At 41.7% G+C, this 20,268-nt stretch overlaps 1 protein-coding gene across 2 annotated transcripts in view; it reads left to right on the forward strand.

Annotated features, from left to right (window-relative positions):
* Positions 1–1,770: 1,770 nt before the first annotated feature.
* grm2a (glutamate receptor, metabotropic 2a) overlaps positions 1,771–20,268 on the forward strand; it is a gene marked incomplete at its 3' end in the record, with an annotated part of 53,486 nt that continues 34,988 nt past the window's right edge. For both annotated transcript variants that reach the window (XM_080423330.1, XM_080423329.1), the window contains exon 1: positions 1,771–2,148. In XM_080423330.1, the coding sequence (XP_080279456.1) occupies positions 1,798–2,148 (351 nt within the window). In that variant the 5' untranslated portion in view covers positions 1,771–1,797. The remainder of the gene's footprint in view (positions 2,149–20,268) is intronic.

The raw sequence follows: 20,268 nt of genomic DNA on the forward strand, positions 1-20,268 counted from the left end.
ACGATATTCCATCTATGGTTATTATCGTCTCCGTCAGGCTGAATACTATGTTTTGCACCCTGTCCGTCCGTCCGTGTGTTGTTCCGTCTATGGACAGCTAATCTCTGGCACCGTTAGCTTGATCTCAGCAAACTGAGCACACACACTCCCTGGATGCCAGAGCACAACCTCTGCCCCAAATCTTTCACATGGGCCTGTTATAGCGCCACCAGGAGGCCGATTTGTGCAAAACACATTTTTTGACAGTACTCCTACAGATTTTGTCCTAGCGTCATGCAAATCGGTACACAGTATATCTACAGTCATGTGATCAAGATCTGTTTGATGTGACCTTTTATTTGTCTCTCCATACTTTTTTTTTTAAAGCCCTGCTAGTTACAAGGCTCTAAGGATGGCAGTGTCAGTCAGTCAGTCAGTCTAGCCATTCATCCATCCATCCAACACTTTAGTCTCAAACAAGATACAGTGCCTTGAAATCTACTGGCTGGATTGCCGTGGAATTTTCTGTGCACCTTGATGCTGGGGGGCCGCCCTAGCTGAATGGTTAGTGAGCCCGCCTATGACTCCGGAGGTCCGATTCCAGCTCTCAGCAATGTGTCGAAGTGTCCCTGAGCACGACACTTAACACCTAACTGCTCCCACCTCCGTGCTCCTCTGTTTGGTAGCACTCAGCTGCATGGGTGAGGCTGAAAAGTGAAATTCCCCCGCAGGTATATAAAAAGAAAGAAAATCCTCCCTGGATGATGACCTCTATTGATTTTGGGTGACCCCATGGCATTTCCTCTACTGTAGCTCACACAATTTCCACTTTAACAAAAATGTCATGAACAGTCTTGCTTTTTGAGGATGAACCCTAGCTATTTGAGTGAGCCACATATTTGTGAAGCACTTTGTAGTTTGTAATACAAAAACTACAGTAGTATAGTACTGTAGTGTAGAACTAAATAAATGTATGTGTAAATGTAAACCCTGTATACTTTGTTGTAGGACAATAGCTGATCTGCAAGCTCACAATGCTTTGCCATGTGGCATGTGAGCTTGTAGACCGGCTATTTTGACTATCTCCTATTTTCACCTATTATGCCCAGGAAATAGTCTTGAAAGGCATGCTCTCTAAATAATATGTTTTACTCTCTGAAATAATACCATTAGCGATCTCTATTATCCATCAAGGAGGACAATCTCACACACCTACGCAGATGATTTTTATGAGACGAGAGTGTCAGCCCTGGGCACAGAACTCATAAACAGCTCTGGGCACTGTGCTCATAAACAGACAAAGGTCTTATTGTGCTAAAGCTCTATTATAGCTGTGCCTGAATCTATCTATCTATCTGTCTGTCTGTCTGTCTGTCTGATCCACAGCCTGTAATCTACAAAAAACTCCTAAAGAAAGGAAAGAGGGGGAGATGGCGTTGATGCTGCTGTAAATGGCCTCAGCAGCCAAAACAAAAACGTTTTGAAAATCCGCGGTGCTGCTGTGCGCCTCGCTGTCTTCCTCCCCCCCAGGACAACAACAGACATCATCACGAGCAACAACAGGGGGACCACTGGTAGGAGAACTGTGACCTTGTCTTTGCCCAGAGGGACATGTCATCGGGGAGGTCCCCTGGGTTGGGGGCACGGCACCCCCCCATCATGCCCCCCGCCAGACCCCTCCAGCTGTCCCGCCTCGGCCTGCTGTGGTGCGTGTGTCTCTCTCTCTGGGCCCAGGCTCCATCATCGCAGGCCTTGCCCGTGGTGGGCTACAACACCGCCGACTCCTCCAAGAGGGAGATCACGGTGGAGGGAGACCTGATGATCGGCGGGCTGTTCCCCGTGCACCAGAAGGGCGAGGGCATGGAGGACTGCGGGAAGATCAACGCCCAGCGGGGCATCCAGAGACTGGAGGCCATGCTGCTGGCGCTGGACGAGATCAACAAGGACGAGCGCCTCCTGCCGGGCCTCCGGCTGGGCGCTCACATCCTGGACACCTGCTCCAAGGACACCTACGCCCTGGAGCAGTCGCTGGAGTTCGTGCGGGCGTCGCTCACCAAAGTGGACGACAGCGAGTACACGTGCCCCGACGGGTCGTACGCCATCCACGACGACGTGCCGCTGGCCATCTCGGGGGTGATCGGGGGATCCTACAGCGACGTCTCCATTCAGGTATGGCTGTATAGCGCTTTGACACACCGGGATGGCTGTTTGTATGATTTGTATTCACTGATCAGTCTGCATGATTGATTGATAATTTACAAATCATCCTCATTTCAGTCAGGAAACACTCACGTCAAAGTAGATTTAACCATTTATTGCAACAAATGGAATACAGTTAAACTTGGCGTTAAAGGCTCCGCCCTTGGAGATGTTCCTTGAATTTTGTCCAACCAGCGTGTTAAGCAAAATCAGGGAATGTTAAAGGGGTAGTTCACCCCCAAAATAACTTTTTTTCTATTGATTACTGACCATCTGGAGCCTTGAATTCATAGATATTTTTTTTGTTTTTGTCACATTCCTAAGCCAATAATTTGATTATAATAAATGTGTCCCCATTGATTCCGGTAGGAGACACAAATGCATTTGTGTCTCCTACCGGAATCAATGGGGCTAAATTTATTATAATCAAATAATAAAGGAAGGAATGCGACAAAAACAAAAAAATATCCATGAATTCAAGGCTCCATGGGGTGAGTAATCAATAGAAAAAAAGTTATTTGGGGGGTGAACTACCCCTTTAAGCAAAACCCCCATAGGAATACAATATCAAACAATAAGCAATACATTGACACATTCGTTTGAATCAGCAGATATAAATGATAATCACAGGTATTTGAGCCTATGCCAGACTCTAATCAAAAGGTGGACGCTGGGGTGGAGGAGGCAGCTAGCAGAAATGGTCAGGCAGCAAGACCAGCAGAGACCTAGTGAATACGAACCGTATTCAAAGGAACCTCTTTGCTAATGCGTGAGCTGTGATTGGAGTATGAATGTGTGACGTAATGACCAGCAGCGCTGTGAATGGGGAATAGAAAGCTGATGTTCACATCAGCTGACTGACAGCTGATTACAGCTGAGGCGTGCAAGACTTCCGTGTCCTGCATGAACTAACGCTATGCCTCATGTGATGATGTCAGTGAGTTTATTTAGTGCTATCTTATTATTGCCGGTTCATGCTGCAGATTCAGGCCGGCTTCATGTGAAATCAGTACTGCTTGCCGGTGCACACAGTACATTTTTTATTTAACCCACAAGGGTCCGTTTTAGGCTCTCAGAGTTGAATTAACACTGAGGATTTTACTGTGCAGTCTGTGCATATACAGTACATAGCAACGGCAACGCACACTCTGCACTATCAGGATCTCTTCATCTCAGGAATGAGAACAGGAGGTAAAAAGCAATCAAGTAAAGATGTGCGACGAGGGGTTAGGGTTGATGGACGGCCATGTACTGTAGGCCATTGGTTCTCAAAGTGGGGTCCGGGGACCCCCAGGGGTCCTTGAGGGGGTTCCAGGGGGTCCCCAGCTAAATGATAGATAGTTAGGAACCAAATGGACCCTTATGGGTCTGTAACTCTGAGAGTGCACTCTGTGCACTTGTGCACTCTCAGAGTTAAATTAACATTGATTGTACAACATAAATAATAGATTGTACAACATAAATTGGGGTCCCAGAGATAGAAATGGCATTAAATGGGGGTCTGTAGCCTAATACATGTCAAACTTGGGGTCCTTGAAATTAAAATGGTTGAGAATCACTGCTGTACAAATCTTCTCTTATGGGGGTCCCTGGCATATCTTTTCAAATGGGGGTCCGCGGGCTAATTAGTGTCAATTTGGGGGTCCTTGACATGAAAAAGTTTGAGAACCACTGCTGTAGGCATCCATTTAGACTTAAGCACAATGTGCACTTACACCGTGTGAGATGTTAACACAGGGAACTTTAACCATTTACCCATAGCCTACCTGGTGTCACCATTTTTGGTATGTCATAGGCACACACAAAGAAAAGAGAGGCTATTTTCAGAAGATAATTTCATCGCTAAGTGGTTAATGAGTACAGGCTCTGCATGGTGGATCTGTTTACCTGTTTCCCCACATCATGGTTGTTCCTGCTCTCATTGGGAGCTCATCTCTTCCTCTTTTTTCCTGCGGTATAATTCACACTCCAGCAGTGGGCCTGTCAGACGCAGCAGACGTGCTGCAGATGTTGCGTTGGGAGCGGAGCGGAGCAGATGACTAGTGACAGCATGATTTCTCTCAGCAGCAGCAAACGAAGCGCTCGCCTCCTCGGCTTACTCAGGCTGATGCCATGAAAGGCCCGCTAATTGGGCCCTTGTATCCATGCTGCTAATGTGACTGCCATATCAATATAATTGCTGTTCATTGTGAGAGGGAGAGAGTTCGTCTGTCACGGATCAGGAAGTGTGTAAGCCCTGCATACGCCCGCACGCGGCACTCACACACACACACACAGTGGTGTAAAGTAACTAAGTACATTTACTAAAGTACTGTACTTAAGTACAATGTTGAGGTACTTTTACTTTCCTGGAGTATTTCCAATTGTCTATACTTTTACTTTTACTCCACTACATCTCAGAGGCAAATATTGTACTTTTACTCCACTACAATTATTTGACAGCTTTAGTTACTTGCAGATTTAGATTATTATCACTAAACATACATTAACCACTTCAGCCCTATATATATTTCTGCCATTTGAAAATAGCAGATCTACAAGCTCACAATGCGTCGCGATGCGACGCATTGTGAGCTTGTAGATCTGCGATTTTCAAAAGATTTTTATGCATTTGAAAACTTCAAATGGGACATTCTGCACAATGAGTACTTTCTACTTTTTGTACTTTTACTCAAGTAAATTTTGAATACCGGACTTTCACTTGTAGCAGAGTATTTCTACATTGCAGTATTGATACTTTTACTTAAGTAAAAAAAAAAATAGTACTTTTTCCACCACTGCTGCACGCGCACAAGAGTGTGTGTGTGTGTGTGTGTGTGTGTGTGTGTGTGTGTGTGTGTGTGTGTGTGTGTGTGTGTGTGTGTGTGTGTGTGTGTGTGTGTGTGTGTGTGTGTACCCACAGATCAGTCAGCCTGAGGACTGTGGTCCAGCAGCCTAAGTAAGACGACTACAGACAGCTCTGACACTTGTGTAGAGAATTAGCTCCTAGACGTCCAGAGGCAATCAATGGCTTACAGATAGTTAATAAACGCTTGATAAACCATTGCTCCTTTGCCAGTGGGGGGGGGGCTCAATTGCAGTTGCCTGAGTAAAAACCCCATGGCGCATTGCCGTGTGCTGCTTGTTTTTTCGACAAGCCTTTTTTGTGTTCCTTTAAGGTTCTGTCTGTCATTACTCTGCACTGTCGATGAGCTGAAATAAACAGTTTGCTGCAGTTGAGGAGCTTCCTCTGCCATACATATTCAATAACAAACTGGAGCCGTTTGCTTTTACTATGACAAAATGACACTGGCAGCGGGAGTCTGCTGCTTGTCATCCCACCAGAGCAGTAGATATGAAGCCTAACCATGGTGTCCCTCCATGTTTTGATGACAGGATTACAACATTTTTTTGTATTCTTTCATTCTATGAAATGTATGTAAAGGAAGTATTTGCTCATCCACTTCACTCGGATGCAGGTGCGTTGGACATTGAAAACTGAAGCAAACATGAAAAAAAAAAAAATCGCGAACAAAAAATCCCACACACTGCTCTTGCTCAGCAGCCTCTGCTTTTATTTATTGTCAATTTAGTGTCAATTTAAATAAAAGCAGAGGCTGCTGAGCAAGAGTAATGTGCAGGATTTTTTTTTTTCATGGTTGCTTCAATTCTATGAAATGTGTAAACAACCAAAACGTTTCCCAACAGCTCTTAAGAAAGTATTGTTCCCTGGACCCTGATGAAGGCTCTTTAAGTGGAAACGTGTTACCTGTGCGTTCTTTTTCATCTTTGCCAGCCGTGCTACAATAAGAAGAAGAAGTAGAAGTAGAAGTAGAAGTAGAAGTAGAAGTAGAAGTAGAAGACGAAGACGAAGACGAAGACGAAGACGAAGACGAAGACGAAGAAGAAGAAGAAGAAGAAGGCAGCTCTCAGATAAAAAACATACATTTGTTTTAATTTTTTCAAAATAGATATTAAAAAGGCAGGGGGGAACTCTGGGAATTAAATAAAAAGGGGAGTCTCTTAGTTTAAAGCAACGTGATGCCTTATTTTCAGCTGAAAATCTGTTCTTCTCATTGAGCGACATGGTCGGCGATGAAGTATAAATTAGCCTTCATGATACTGTATGCATCTCCCCGCTGACCAAATGCTGTGCCAAACAGCAGACACTGACAGTGATACATTCTGGGATCCATGGGATCGCGCATTGTGGGAATCTTATGAACCTACAAAGAGGATCCTAGAGAAAAGGAATGTTTGGAAATAAAGGATTTGATGAACGAGCTGCAATCTTAGTGAAGCACTGCATCTGTTGGGGCTCCTCAGAGAGGGCCCCTGTCTTGCTCTAATTTATGGAGTTGCTATTACGAGCCTGAGGTCTTAGGTCAGCTCCAGGCTGCTTTTTCCAGAATCTACTGTCCCTGTGAGGTGCCGTTGTTGGGAAACACAACACATACTGGGCCGGCTGGTTGAGGTTCCATCTTTTGCCCTGAATGGCTCTCCACTGCATCATAATAAGGCCTTCATATGAAACACCAGGTTTATGGTTCAGTAGCTATTAGAGGGTTGATGGGACAAGCCCGAGTCGAGGCTCCCACCGCTAGGACGGTAAATCTGTCTTCAACTTCATTTCATTACCCCTTGCTGTTACTTTAAATCAGTGGTTCTCAAACAGTCAAGGACCACCAAATTGATATGTATTAGGCTGCGGACCCCCCATTTGGCAAGGTCTGGCACCTTCCTACCAATATGACTGCCTGCCTAGATATGTTCCAAATCGCCCCCTCAGGTCTTCTAGTGCTGACCTGCTCGAAGTGCCTACAATGACATATAAAAAACACTGTGAAGCAGCATTCTGCTTAGTTGTACTTTTTCTGTAATTGTATTCTTGCTCTGTAAAGCACTTTGAGCTGCATTTCATGTCATGAAAGGTGCTATACAAATAAAGTTTATACAGTACATTGTGGTGAAAGTATACTTAAATTAATATCTTTCAACCTGGCATCTCTATTCTATGCATGTCATAGGCAAACATTTTCAAAAAGTAGAGAACCACAGCTTTAAATCAGTGGTTCTCAAACCTTTTCATGTCAAGGACCTCCAGAGTTATATATATTTGGCCGCGAATTTCAAGTATTTCAAATATTTTCAAAAATAGCAGATGTACAAGCTCGCAGCGCAGCACGAAGTGACACGCTGTGAGCTTGTATATCTGCTAGTTTTGAATACCCAACATATAAATGGATACCACAGAACCACAGCTTTAAATGGCTTCATATACCTTTGTGTAGGGCATACCGGCATAGTGAGTCTTGTATTTTACCGGTGATGAAGATGTGAACTCGATGTGAACTCGCCTATTTCATATTATTGACTGACTGGTTTGATGATTCTCATGCATTCTGCAAATACTCTGCTGTGTGGAGCGGGATGAGGTTAGTGTGCTATAATAGGATGAGACAGTGTTATTACTCTGAGATCTATACTGTATACTAGCCAGGAAACCAGACAAATCTGCCATTGCAAAAAAATAAAAATAAAATGCCCTCGGCAGATTTGGTCTGACACCGCTCAGTTGTGATTGGATTTCACTCCCTCCGAAGTAGTGAGGGACCAATCACGGCGCAGTATGCAAATATGGGGCGGGTTTACCACCAGAGGCTTTTTTTTTTATTCGCCCCCTTGGAAATGTTTCCACACAGAGATCCCAGACTAATATCTACGCAGTGATTTTAGTGTGGCCATGCCAGGCTAATACTGTTACAAGGTTGATGAGCAGTAGGCTACATGTCAACAGACACTACAGTGGTTGCTCCGCAGACTTTCTGCTCGTATACACTTTGCCCTCCTGTGAGGCTGATGGGTGTCTTTGCTGTCAGTCCTAAGACAGTTGTTAGGGCTTTATAGCCATGCGAAAGGTTAAGAACACCAGGTGGCCATCATGCAGGATATGTGTGAATCCCCCAGGAGATAAGCAAGATACACAGACAATTTAGAATATTCATTTAACCCATTCAAACCGGGGAACGCATCTGTGTAACCACTTTATACATTATTGTATACTTTGGCTATTCAAAAATAGCAGGCACCGAGTGCTGCACTATGCTGCATAGTAGATCTGCTATTTTCTCGAAATCTCAAACATTTGTGCACATTTTAGGATACATATATATTCTTAAAGGGATTTTTTTTTACTCAAATCTTTGCTTCTGGGGTCCCTGGAACTAAATATTTTGAGTTGGGGGTCCACGGCCAAATATATATCATTTTGGGGGTCCTTGACATGGAAAAGTTGGAGCACCACTGATATAGCAACATACTGTTAGGATTTAGAGAACATTTTTAGATATGTATTTGGCCGTGTGAAAAACATATTTGCACACATTTTCAAGAAAAAAATAAAAATAGCAGATCTACAAGCTTATAGCACGGCACTTGGTGCTGCGCTATGAGCTTGTATATCTGCTATTTTTTAATAGCCAAAGAAATCTAAAAATGACACAGATGCGTTCCTGGTCTTAATGGATTAAAGATCCTCATAACACCATGGAAACATGGCAGCGGTTGAGAATGTTGCGTTGCTACATGAACCTGTCACAATGAACAAGCTTGTTGCTTTTTTGTTGTTGTTGCCGTTAGTGATTTGAGATGGTTCTCTGTTCTGGGGGCGGTATGGCTGCAGGCCTAGCCTTGATGGCATTCCGTGGGCACAGATTAGGAATAGAGTGGAGGAGGCGAGAGGTTCTGTGCCAATGCCAACCACCAGGCTCTGTGTTCTCCCCATCTGTGACTGCAGCCGGGCTGTGTGCTGTGTGTGGAGGCTTGGCAGAGCACAGCTCCAGCTCACTGAGGAGGCAGCAGCTAATATTTCACACATTGAGATCCACGACAGGCTAGATATGAATGACATGGAACTGAGTTGCACACACTGAGCAGACTAAATGGCATCATCACAGGCCATTTGACCACTTGAAGGAGTAGTTCACCGAAAGAATTACTTATTTTCTATCAATTACACACCCCATGAAGCCTTGAATTCATGGAGTTTTTTTGTTTGTTTTTGACACATTCCTATAAGCCAATAATTTGATGTCCGTCTGCATTTCCAGTAGCCTTAACATGTCCCTGTAAGTTGTGCTGTGCTGTAGCCAGTGTAATTGGGCTGGACCAAGTCAGAAAGGCAGAGGGGGGGTTGTATGTAATGTGTATTTGGAATTGCTAGGGATATTGTTGTGTAAGAATGTGTGAGAACTGTGTGACATTATTGGTGTAGTTCATGGAGTCCAAACTAATTGCCTCCAGCTGAGTATAAAAGGCTGCCAGCAACAAACATATTCAGTTGGTGGAAGGATGAGAGCTGGACACAATTATTTGTATTGTCGGTGAACAGTCAGAATAAATACACCTTTTTGGTTGCACGTTATTAAGGCCTATGTACTAACTCCAACCGCAAAAGGGCTCATCCTCACAGTCACTTTAGATTTGAGCTATATATATATATATATATATATATATATATTATATATATATATATATATATGTTTTTTTTTGTGACAAATCTTTGAATATATATATTTTTTAAACAAATGTAATCAAAATCTTTGCCTCTGTGGAATCCCTGGAACTAAATCTTTTGAGATGCGGGTCTGCGGCCAAATGCATATACATTTGGGGGTCCTTGACGTGAAAAAAAGGTTTGAGCACCACTGATATAGAAACATAATTTGTATAGGATTTAGAAGACATTTGTATAGAATCGGTCTCAGGTCTTAATGGGTTAAAGATATGAGTTAATCACAGATGTCCTACATTCTATACTATAACAGCTCAGGAACATCTCGCCTCGGGGCTGCATGGCGTCTAATTAATGCATGGAAGGGACGCCTAAAGTATGTGCAGTTTGGGTTATGCTCTGTGCACAGACAGTATATCAGGGATGAAAAGTGACTTTGTACTTGGTACCTGCAACAGTTACAACACACACGTGCGATCATTGCCCATGTGCCAAGTTCAGACAAAAGGAATGCGGTTTAGACAGGAGGATAGAGGTTTGTAGAATTATAGGAGGATAAACGAGAGCTCTCGGAGACTGCCCCATGCGAAAGCAGCCTCCCGATTGTCAGACATGTGTCTCCTTCATACAAAACAAGAAGAGAACACAAATAGCTGGAGGTGTGGTTATTGGACAGTCAAAAATGGCTCTATTTAGAAATAGTTATTCTGACAGGCTACCAACCAGTGTTGATTTCGTCGACTAAAACCATGACGAAAAAAACATTTAGTCAACAAATAAAAACTAGACTAAAAGGTTAGTGAGGGACTTGTGGAGAAGAGATCCAGTAGAACTAAAAGACAAGTAATTTTATGTTTGGTTGCGCTCGGGTGTTGCGCTCTGAAAATAGCCGATCTACAAGCTCACAACGCGTCGCAGCTTGTAGATCTGCTATTTTCAGTATGCAACCGAGTGTAAAATCAGCCATTACGACGCCATCAAGGCACCGCCAAAATACATTTTAGTCGACTAAATCAACTGTAGATTTAGTCGACTATAATCTTATGATATTTAGTCGACTAAAACTAGACACAAACTAAAACATTTCAGATGACTGAAATATGACTCAAACTAAATGGAATTTTATTCAAAAGACTATGACTAAAACTACATCAAAATGTGCTGTCAAAATCAACACTGCTACCAACAGGTGAGAACACGGCTTGCCTAACTACTGTGAGTTGTAAATAGACCAGCAGAGAAAGCAAAATGTCCTTTTTGTAGACGGCTCATATGAGTTATACTATAATCACAGGAAAAGCAGTGTAGTATTCTCATAATAAATGCTATTACAAACTCACTATAGCTGTCTGTCTGCAACAAAGGATATTTAGATGAAAGCTCTTGCTCATCCTGAGGTGCTTGTTCTGCTGTTATGGAATGTTTTAGCACGATCTCTGAGACATGAGGCTTTTCGCCAATTAGTGACGCGGTGTCATCTAGAGGTCAAGGATATTAACATTTTGAAAGGAGACCGACTTACAAGGGTGCATGCAGGCATTTAGAGATAGTGTTATGGATATGCACACAGTGGTTGACATTTACACACTGAAAGTTCTCTCACCGTCTGACCAGAATACAGTGGTGTAAAGTCACTAAGTACATTTACTCAAGTACTGTACTTAAGTACAATTTTGAGGCATTTTTTTTACTTTACTGGAGTATTTCCAATTTTCAATACTTTTACTTCTACTCCACTACATCGCAAATATTGTACTTTTACTCCACTACAATTATTTGAAAACTTTAGTTACTAGTTCATTTGTAGATTTTGATTATTATAACAAAACATACATTAACCACTTCAGCCCTATACATTTCGGCCATTTGAAAATGGCCGATCTACAAGCTCAACGCGATGCGACGCATTGTGAGCTTGTAGATCTGCCATTTTCAAAAGATTTGTATACATTATGAGCTTGTGAAATGGGACATTCTGCACAATGAGTACTTTTACTTTTGTACTTTAAGTACATTTTGATGCCAATACTTTTGTACTTTTACTCAAGTAATTTTTTAATACGGGACTTCTACTTGTAACAGAGTATTTCTATATTGCAGTATTGATACTTTTACTTAAGTAAAACATTTTAGTACTTTTCCCACCACTGATAGTGGTATGGACCTACAGTAGTGGTTGACATTTACACACTGAAAGTTCTCTCACCGTATGACCAGAATAATAAAGCAATTGTAGGCCTATATAAGCTACAGTAGCAGTGAGCTCAAATATGATATTATATATGTTATATTTTTAGAATCATCTGGAGGTAGACAGCAGTGCCAATCTCTGGAGCACACATGAGTCATAAGGATTTAAAACATGGATACATACACACACATGATAGGATCCATGCCAGAAAGTTCAATGATGATGAAATGTATCAGTAAAGCCATGCAGTGAAAATGCATATTTCATGGGTAAAAAGTAAAGAACGTGCTTCCCAAATCATAAATAATTCACCCTGTGATTGGATTATTCAGTGGCTTGGCAGAACTCAGTATTTGTATAGTCAAAATGTATACATCATCACATCCTCTGCACAACTCACTGAATGTTTCCCCATGGCCAGATTCTGACAAAATATATTTGTCAGAAACATTTTGTACCCCAATTCTGCGAGCCATACATATCTATCTATTTATTACTATGGGCTTGGTTGAATACTCAAATATGATAGGTTAATCAAGGCATTCTGTGGGCTGTTATTTCGGAATAGTGCTGTGCCTCTGTTTACGGAAACTTAAAGGGATAATTCAAGATTTCAAGATTTTTTTCAAGATTTTTTTTGTCACATTCCTAAGCCAATAATTTCATGACCAGCGGACCGGTAGGCAGCGGTTCCGGTAGGAGACACAAAGGAGACTCTTTGTGTCTCCTGCCGGAACCGCTGCCGGGCGGTCATCAAATTATTGGCTTAGGAATGCGACAAAAACAAAAAAATATCCATGAATTCAAGTCTCCATGGGGTGACTAATCTATAGAAAAAAGTCTTTTTGGGGGTGAACTATCCCTTTAAGCTAATAAAATCATTTTCAGATCAAAAATTTCTGTCAAATTAGTTATTTCATTCGTAAGTACACGTGTGATAAGTGGGATAATATATTGTGAGCTGGTCGTTATTGCAAAAATAATTTAGCTGAGGCTATACAGAAATGAAGATAAATTACAGTAAATTTTTGGGCGGGATTTCCTGAGCATCCCAAAGGAAATAATGTCCACTGATTGTCAACTAAAGCTGAAACAAATGAATGTGAATCAGCCAGTGTTTCTAGTGAGCAACGTTATTTCCGTTCCAATTAATAGACATAGTCTTATCATGTGGTTCTGGAACACCAAACACACGGCTGGGAGGAAGTTTGGGAGCTTGTTGAAAGCCTAGTGTTGTATGCATGAGAGATTTGAATTATCCACCTGATAACAAAGCATGCCTTCCTCTATCTGGCTAACAGTTAATATTACCACCTGGCGGAGCGTTTTAAAACGCTGTTGCCAGGCAACAGAACTCTTAAGAAATAGATTGATGTTGATCCAGACAGAGTATCTCCTACATACATTGGACAAATTCTCTCTCTCTCTCTCTCTCTCTCTCTCTCTCTCTCTCTCTCTCTCTCTCTCTCTCTCTCTCTCTCTCTCTCTCTCTCTCTCTTTTCGATACTTTTACTTCTACTCCACTACATCTCAGACAGAGGCAAATATTATACTTTACTCCGCTGCAATTATTTGAAAACTTTAGTTACTTTGCAGATATAAATCATTACATTATAAAACATACATTAACCACTTTAGCCCTATTTTATACGTAGGCTATTTGAAAATAGCCTATCTACAAGCTCACAAGTGGGAGCTTGTAGATCTGCCATTTTCCAACATTTTAGTACTTTTACTTTCGGTGCTTTAAGTACATTTTGATACCAATACTTTTGTACTTTTACTCAAGTAACATTTTGAACACAGGCCTTTTATTTGTAACAGAGTATTTTTATATTGTGGTATTGGTAGGCTACTTTTACTTAAGTAAAAAAAAAATTGTACTTTTTCCACCACTGCTTTCTCTCTCTCTCTCTCTCTCTCTCTCTCTCTCTCACACACACACACACACACACACACACACACACACACACACACACACTCTCTCTCTCTCTCTCTCTCTCTCTCTCTGAACGTACAGTATATACATGGCACGTGCAGCATTTCCGCCTCCCTGTGCATGTGTGAGTGTTTGTACAGTAAATGTGTGTGTTCAGAGTTGCACACCGGTGGTGATGTATAGAGTGACAGTGAGCGTAGCTAAGGAGCGCAGCCCTGGGAATAACTGTGTTATTGCTTTAGAGACACATTGAGCCTTGAGTCTTCTGGGACGAGCAGATGGGCTTTTCATGTAGGAAAAAACAGAAAAATCATGTCATCTCCACAAGCCAGGCCTGATGTTGTCTGGACTTCATGGACCGTCACTGAGTTCATCCCTTATTTTCTCTGCGACGCTATAATCTCTATTTTATCTGCTTGATGTTCTCCCTATCTGTCTGTCTGTCTGTCTTTCTATTCATGTCTGTCTGTCTGCGTGTCCCTTCATTCCTGCAGTCATTTCCTTATTTATTTTTAACCCATTCAATCCGGGAACGCATCTGTGTCATTTTAGATTGTAGCTGTAACCATTATTTTTTTTACTTTGGGCTATTCAAAAATAGCAGATCTACAAGCTCATAGCGCGGCACCGAGTGCCGCACTGCGAGCTTCTAGATCTGCTTTTTTTTATTTTCTTTGAATATATATGTTTTTTTTTCAGCAACATTTTAACTTAAATCTTTGCTTCATGGGGGATTCTACAAATGTCTTCTAAATCCTAACAGTTTTTTTTGGGGAAAAAAACAACGTATGTTGTCTAAAACTTTTTTCATGTCAAGGACCCCCGAAATGCGAACCCCCATCTCTAAATATGTATTTTTTGGGACCCCCCAGAAGCAAAGATTTGAGTTACAAATGTTCGCTTATGTTCGCTTAAAAAAATAATAATAATAATAATATATATATATATATATATATATATATATATATATATATATATATATATATATATATATATATATATATATATATATTATTTAAAGATTTGTAAAATAATTAAAAAAAATTATTTAAAAAAAAGAATACTGCACTCGCTGCCGCGCTATGAGCTTGTATATCTGCTATTTTTGAATAGCCAAAGAAATCTAAAAATGACACAGATACTCTCCCGGTCTTAATGGATTAAATCCACATTAGTGTGTTTTCATATGCTAATGCCTTCTGTATTGTTTTAGTCTTTGGTGTTGCTAAAGCAAGAGCTTCTAGGTATATTGGGATAAAGTACAACAGTGTCCCCTCTTAGTCAGTGTCTCTCTGTCTCTAATTCTGCTGTTCTCAGTTTGCAGTGCTGTGGAGGAGAACGCTTTGACTGTAATCTTCTTGATACCAGATGATGCCGTGCAAATCCTTCTGGCCCGCTCTGTAATTTCCTTAATTAAATACAGGGAGTATCCACTGTGAGACACGGCCATGTATTTCAGCCACATGATAATAACCATATAATATTGGCCATGGGCAGCTGTCTGATAAGACTATTTAATGTTTAATATTCACTTTTATGGCATTTAGGCTCTGTCATACAGAGCGGCTTACTGTAAGTGCAAAGTCCTGAGTGTTAAAGTAGTGTTTTTGAGAAAATTATGGCCAATGGGGAAAAGGAGAATGAATTACTATTATGAGGTATTGCAAAAATCTTTCAAAAAAACCCTGTCTTAATGTAGGTAAGAATTGACTAGGAAGAATTTAGTCTTGGGTGTGTTCAGCTTTCAAAAATCCATGTGGGAACCTCCCCATGTGTGTGTTCTTTTATGTACATAACCCTCTCTAATATGAAAAAGGAGAGCTGAATAGCTACAGTAATATCCATAAAAGCCTTTCAACATGAAAAGCATGAAAAGCAAATCATTGGAAACCAAATGAAATGCAGGCAGACAGACGACAAACCCTGCACAAGCCAGCGTTGTCGCAGGGAGTCCACCACTCATTGTAGACCTGTGTGGAATCAGTCATTTACCAGAACTAATTGTATGGCTCCTTCAGATCCTGCAACATCTGGTGAATGAGATACACCATAAGTGAGCTCTGAATCTATAAGTGCCTACATGTTATAACTAGAAAAAGTGCTCCTCGGAGCACAAGTCTCCGCCAGGTCAGGTAGGTTATTATGGCCTCCTGGTGGCGCTATAATAGGCCAATGTGAAAAGGGTGCCATTTATTCCTTGGCCGTGCACGGCAATCGGACACTGCATGCATGATTTGAGGCATTTTGCTCTAAAAATGTGTTTTGCAAAATTTGACCTGCTGGTGGCGCTATAACAGGCCAATGTTAAAAGGGTGGCATTTGTTCCTCAACGTAGTGCAAATGTGCATTCAAGGTTTCACCGCAATCGGACGCTGCATTCATGATTTGCGGCATTTTGTTCAAAACGGGCCACTCCTGCAAACATTACATGTCAATGTTAGCCAATCAGGATGGAATATGAAAAATCTAACAGATCCGTCTTGATCACATGACTATAGAGATCATGTGTACCGATTTGCGTGAAATTTGGATCAAATCTGAAGGTTTAATATCAAAAAACGTGTTTTACATAAGTCTGCCTCCTGGTGGCGCTATAAAAGGCAAATGTAAAAAATGCAGGGCAAAGGTTTTTCCTTGGCCTCTAGAGAGTGTGCATACAAAGTTTTACACTGATCGGTGCAGTTATAGGTAAAAACACGAATCGGCCTGTTACAGCGCCACCATGAGGCTGATTTGAACATTTTCAGATGGCATTTTTTCCTCTGCCTAATGGGAATGTGTGTGCAAAATTTCACGGAAATTGAATGCTGTGTTCATGATTTGATTTTGTTCGAAACGGAGTACTCCTGCAAAAAAAATTTGGAGCAGAGGTTCTGCTCTGGCATCCAGGGACTGTGTGTGCACAGTTTCGCTGCGATCAAGCCAACGGTGCCAGAGATTAGCTGTACACAAAATGACAGAATGACGGACGGACACACAGACGGACTGACGGACAGGGGGTAAAACATACTCTCTCGCCATGCCTTTCGGCCTGGCGGAGACAATAAGTAGCCTTGCGGAGCCATGTGGCAAGAGCCTATATACTCCTGTTTCTGTAACGTGAGGTGGCTTAATGTACAGATACCCCCAGGACATGACGCTAGTATGTCACAGGGACTTACCCCCCAACCCAACCGTATAGATGTGACTTATATTCATTAGAGGGCCTTAGAATGAATTGCATTTTTATAGCGCTTTTCCAAGTGCTCAAAGCGCTTTACAATGGTTCCTTCATTCATACATTGGGAGGTGAAGTGGCGAACAGTCGATGCCAGCGTCCTCACTTTTCCCACATTCACACACCAATGGTGGCAAGCTAGCGCCCACCGACTCATTGGAGGCAATGTAGGGTTCAGTGTCTTGCCCAAGGACACTTTGATACTAACTCTAGGGGAGCCCGGGATCGAACTGGGAACCTTGCGCTTCACCATCCGGGCCCGCTCTACCCCTGAGCCACTGCCGCCCTCAGGCATTCAATTTAATTGGTTCTCCCCACCGTCCAATCAGCCAAGCAGACCGGGAGGCATTTGGGTCCAACTTGTTCTAATAGTCTTTGGTATGACCCGGCCGGAGGATCAAACCCTGAGGGCGGACATTCTAACCACAAGGCCATGTTTACTGGCCTTGTGGTTAGAATGTCTTCTAAATTGTATATTCTACAGATTCAGACATTCCAGCATTCTGTATAAAAGTGTGTATAATTTCAGTAGTGAATGTAATTTCCTTGCACTGTATTAAAAGCAATCACTCTTCTGGCTGGGTAACATATTGTTATACCTGGCCTGAGAAAGATAATGAAGCACAGATGATGTGCTACATGTACAGTACTGTATGCCACTGGTACAGTACAGTGGCCTTGTGAGAAACTATTATATAACGGCTCATTCAACCTACAGTATACTGTACACTAAAGACTGTAGGAAAGGATAGTGTGTTGCACAAGATATTCTTCTCTTACAATAGTATGTTATTATTAGTTATCTCTTATGCTGATGGGGAGAGAGTACGCCACTTTAAAGGAGAATTCCGGACCACATTTTTCTTACCTTAATATGACGTTATTATATCCTAGAACAAGTGGTACAGTAGAAAAAAATCATAACTCCATCCCGAGTCCACCGCAGCTAAAAACCTGAGCGCACGGTCCATGCTCTGGATCGCGTATTTTTATCGCAAGTTTATATATATCTATATTTTTTGTTCATATCTGACTTTCCTAATGACAGAAAACTGTCCACAGTGTCTGTGTGAGATGAGCCCCTGTGGAGTTATGACACCGTACTCGTCCTAGGACATAATACAATCATATTAAGGTAAGAAAAACGTGGTCCGGAATTCTCCTTTAAACCTCCGATGGCGGCGGTTGGGACCCGGAGGCAGGGTTGCCAGATCTGCTTATTATAATTCCACGCAAGATTTTATTTGAAAATAGCCGATCTACAAGCTCACAACGCGTCGCATCGCGACGCGTTGTGAGCTTGTAGATCTGCTATTTTCAAATAGCTGATGTATATGTTAAAGTGCACATGTGGCCCATAGTCGCTTCTTCTGGGCTGGTTTTCCTAGACCTGGTTGCTTGTTTCTCTCACAGAATGTGGCAACAAAGCCCGGAGGGCTAGAGAGCACTCTTGAGCCTACGATGGTAGTTTGAGGTAGCCCTATATTTATTCTGGTATAGATGTGAGGGTGTAAAGACTCAATCTTGGTACCTGGGATGGTGATTGGTGGTTGGTGGCTATACTTGCCTCTACTGTATATGACGTTATGACGCTATATGATTTATAGTCCACTCAACGAGGTTCTTCGTCTGTGTCTCTGTGGAGAAGATATGTAACTATTATGTATCTATCTTAAGGAACCTCTTGAGAATATATGTGTCTATTCCTTCGTGGTCTATCTGAGAATATTCTCCTATTCGTCTGGCAGCAGAGCTGTGTCTCTAGGAAAAGGCTGACTTATAACTAGAGATGTGACGTCCTGCTGTGAAGTCACGCTGGCATTGTGCCCAAATTAGGTGCTTTCATGCTGGGCGTCGTATCCTTCGCTACAAAGACAGTGATTCTCAACCCTTTTCATTTCAAGGACCCCCAGCTGAGTGAGAGTTACAGATCCATCATGGCCCATTTGGACCCCTGGCGGTCCCCCAGACCCAACGTTGAGAACCAATCAAATCAAATCAAACTTTATTTATATAGCACGTTTACAACATCCGAGCCGACCAAAGTGCATCAAACAAGAAAAACAACCAAAAACAATTCGAGTCCCGGACGGCTGGCTTAGCGGTCCGGGCACCTAGGCTGACAATGTGTCGCAGGTTCGAATCCCGTTCCCGACAACCATTGCTGCGTGTCACTCCCCATCTCTCTCTCCCCATTTCCTGTCAGTCTACTATATTTTATCAACATAAGGCAGAAAAAGCCAAAACAAAAACTATTCAAAGACAAAAAAAGAAGAAGCTGGTTTTAACAATGGAGCTGATGTGTTGTTGATTCGAATTTGAAGGCACTGTCGAAAGTTACACCGAGGTTTTTGGCAGATGAGCGGATATAAAGGGTGAGGGTGTCCGGGATAGCGTAGGGTGAGATAGTGTCATGGCCAAATATTATAATTTCAGTTTTATTTTCATTGAGAGTAAAAAAATGTCAGTCTACTATATTTTATCAACATAAGGCAGAAAAAACCAAAACAAAAACTATTCAAAGCATCAAAAAAATGAAAAACATCAAAACAATTCAACAAAAAACAATTCAAAGCATCAGAACTAAAGAAAAAACATCAACAGATAATATGCATAAACACGTAGCAAAAGGTGCAAAGTTAAAAACAAATTAGGTAAACTCAAATGCAGTTAAAAGCCCAGACAGAACAGATGGGTTTTAAATAAGTAAGGGCTTTGAAAACCCCAATTGACTGACTGGACAGATCTGATGGGGAGAGGCAGACTATTACAGAGTCTGGGGGGCCGCAGCCGCAAACAGCCCCCTGCTCTTTTTATTAGTCTTATGAACAGTGGTGGAAAAAGTGCTCACATTTTGTACTTAAGTAAAAGTATCAATACGGCAATGTAGAAATACTCTTTTACAAGTAAAAGTCCAAAAATGTAAAGTACTCCTTATGCAGAATGTCCAATTTCAAGTTTTCAAATCAACTTACATCTACAAGATCTACAAGCTCACAATGCGTCGCATCGCGACGCATTGTGAGCTTGTAGATCGGCTATTTTCAAATAGCCGAAATGTATATAGGGCTGAAGTGGTTACTCTATGTTTTGTAATAATAATGGAAATCTACAAGGTAACTAGTAACTAACGTTTTCAAATAATTGTAGTGGAGTAAAAGTACAATATTTGCCTTTGAGATGTAGTGGAGTAGAAGTAAAAGTACAATATTTGCCTTTGAGATGTAGTGGAGTAAGTAAGTAAAAGTACT

The sequence above is a fragment of the Gymnoscopelus braueri genome, assembly GCF_963280865.1.
Source record: "Gymnoscopelus braueri genome assembly, chromosome: 3".
Classification (NCBI taxonomy): Eukaryota; Metazoa; Chordata; class Actinopteri; order Myctophiformes; family Myctophidae; genus Gymnoscopelus; species Gymnoscopelus braueri.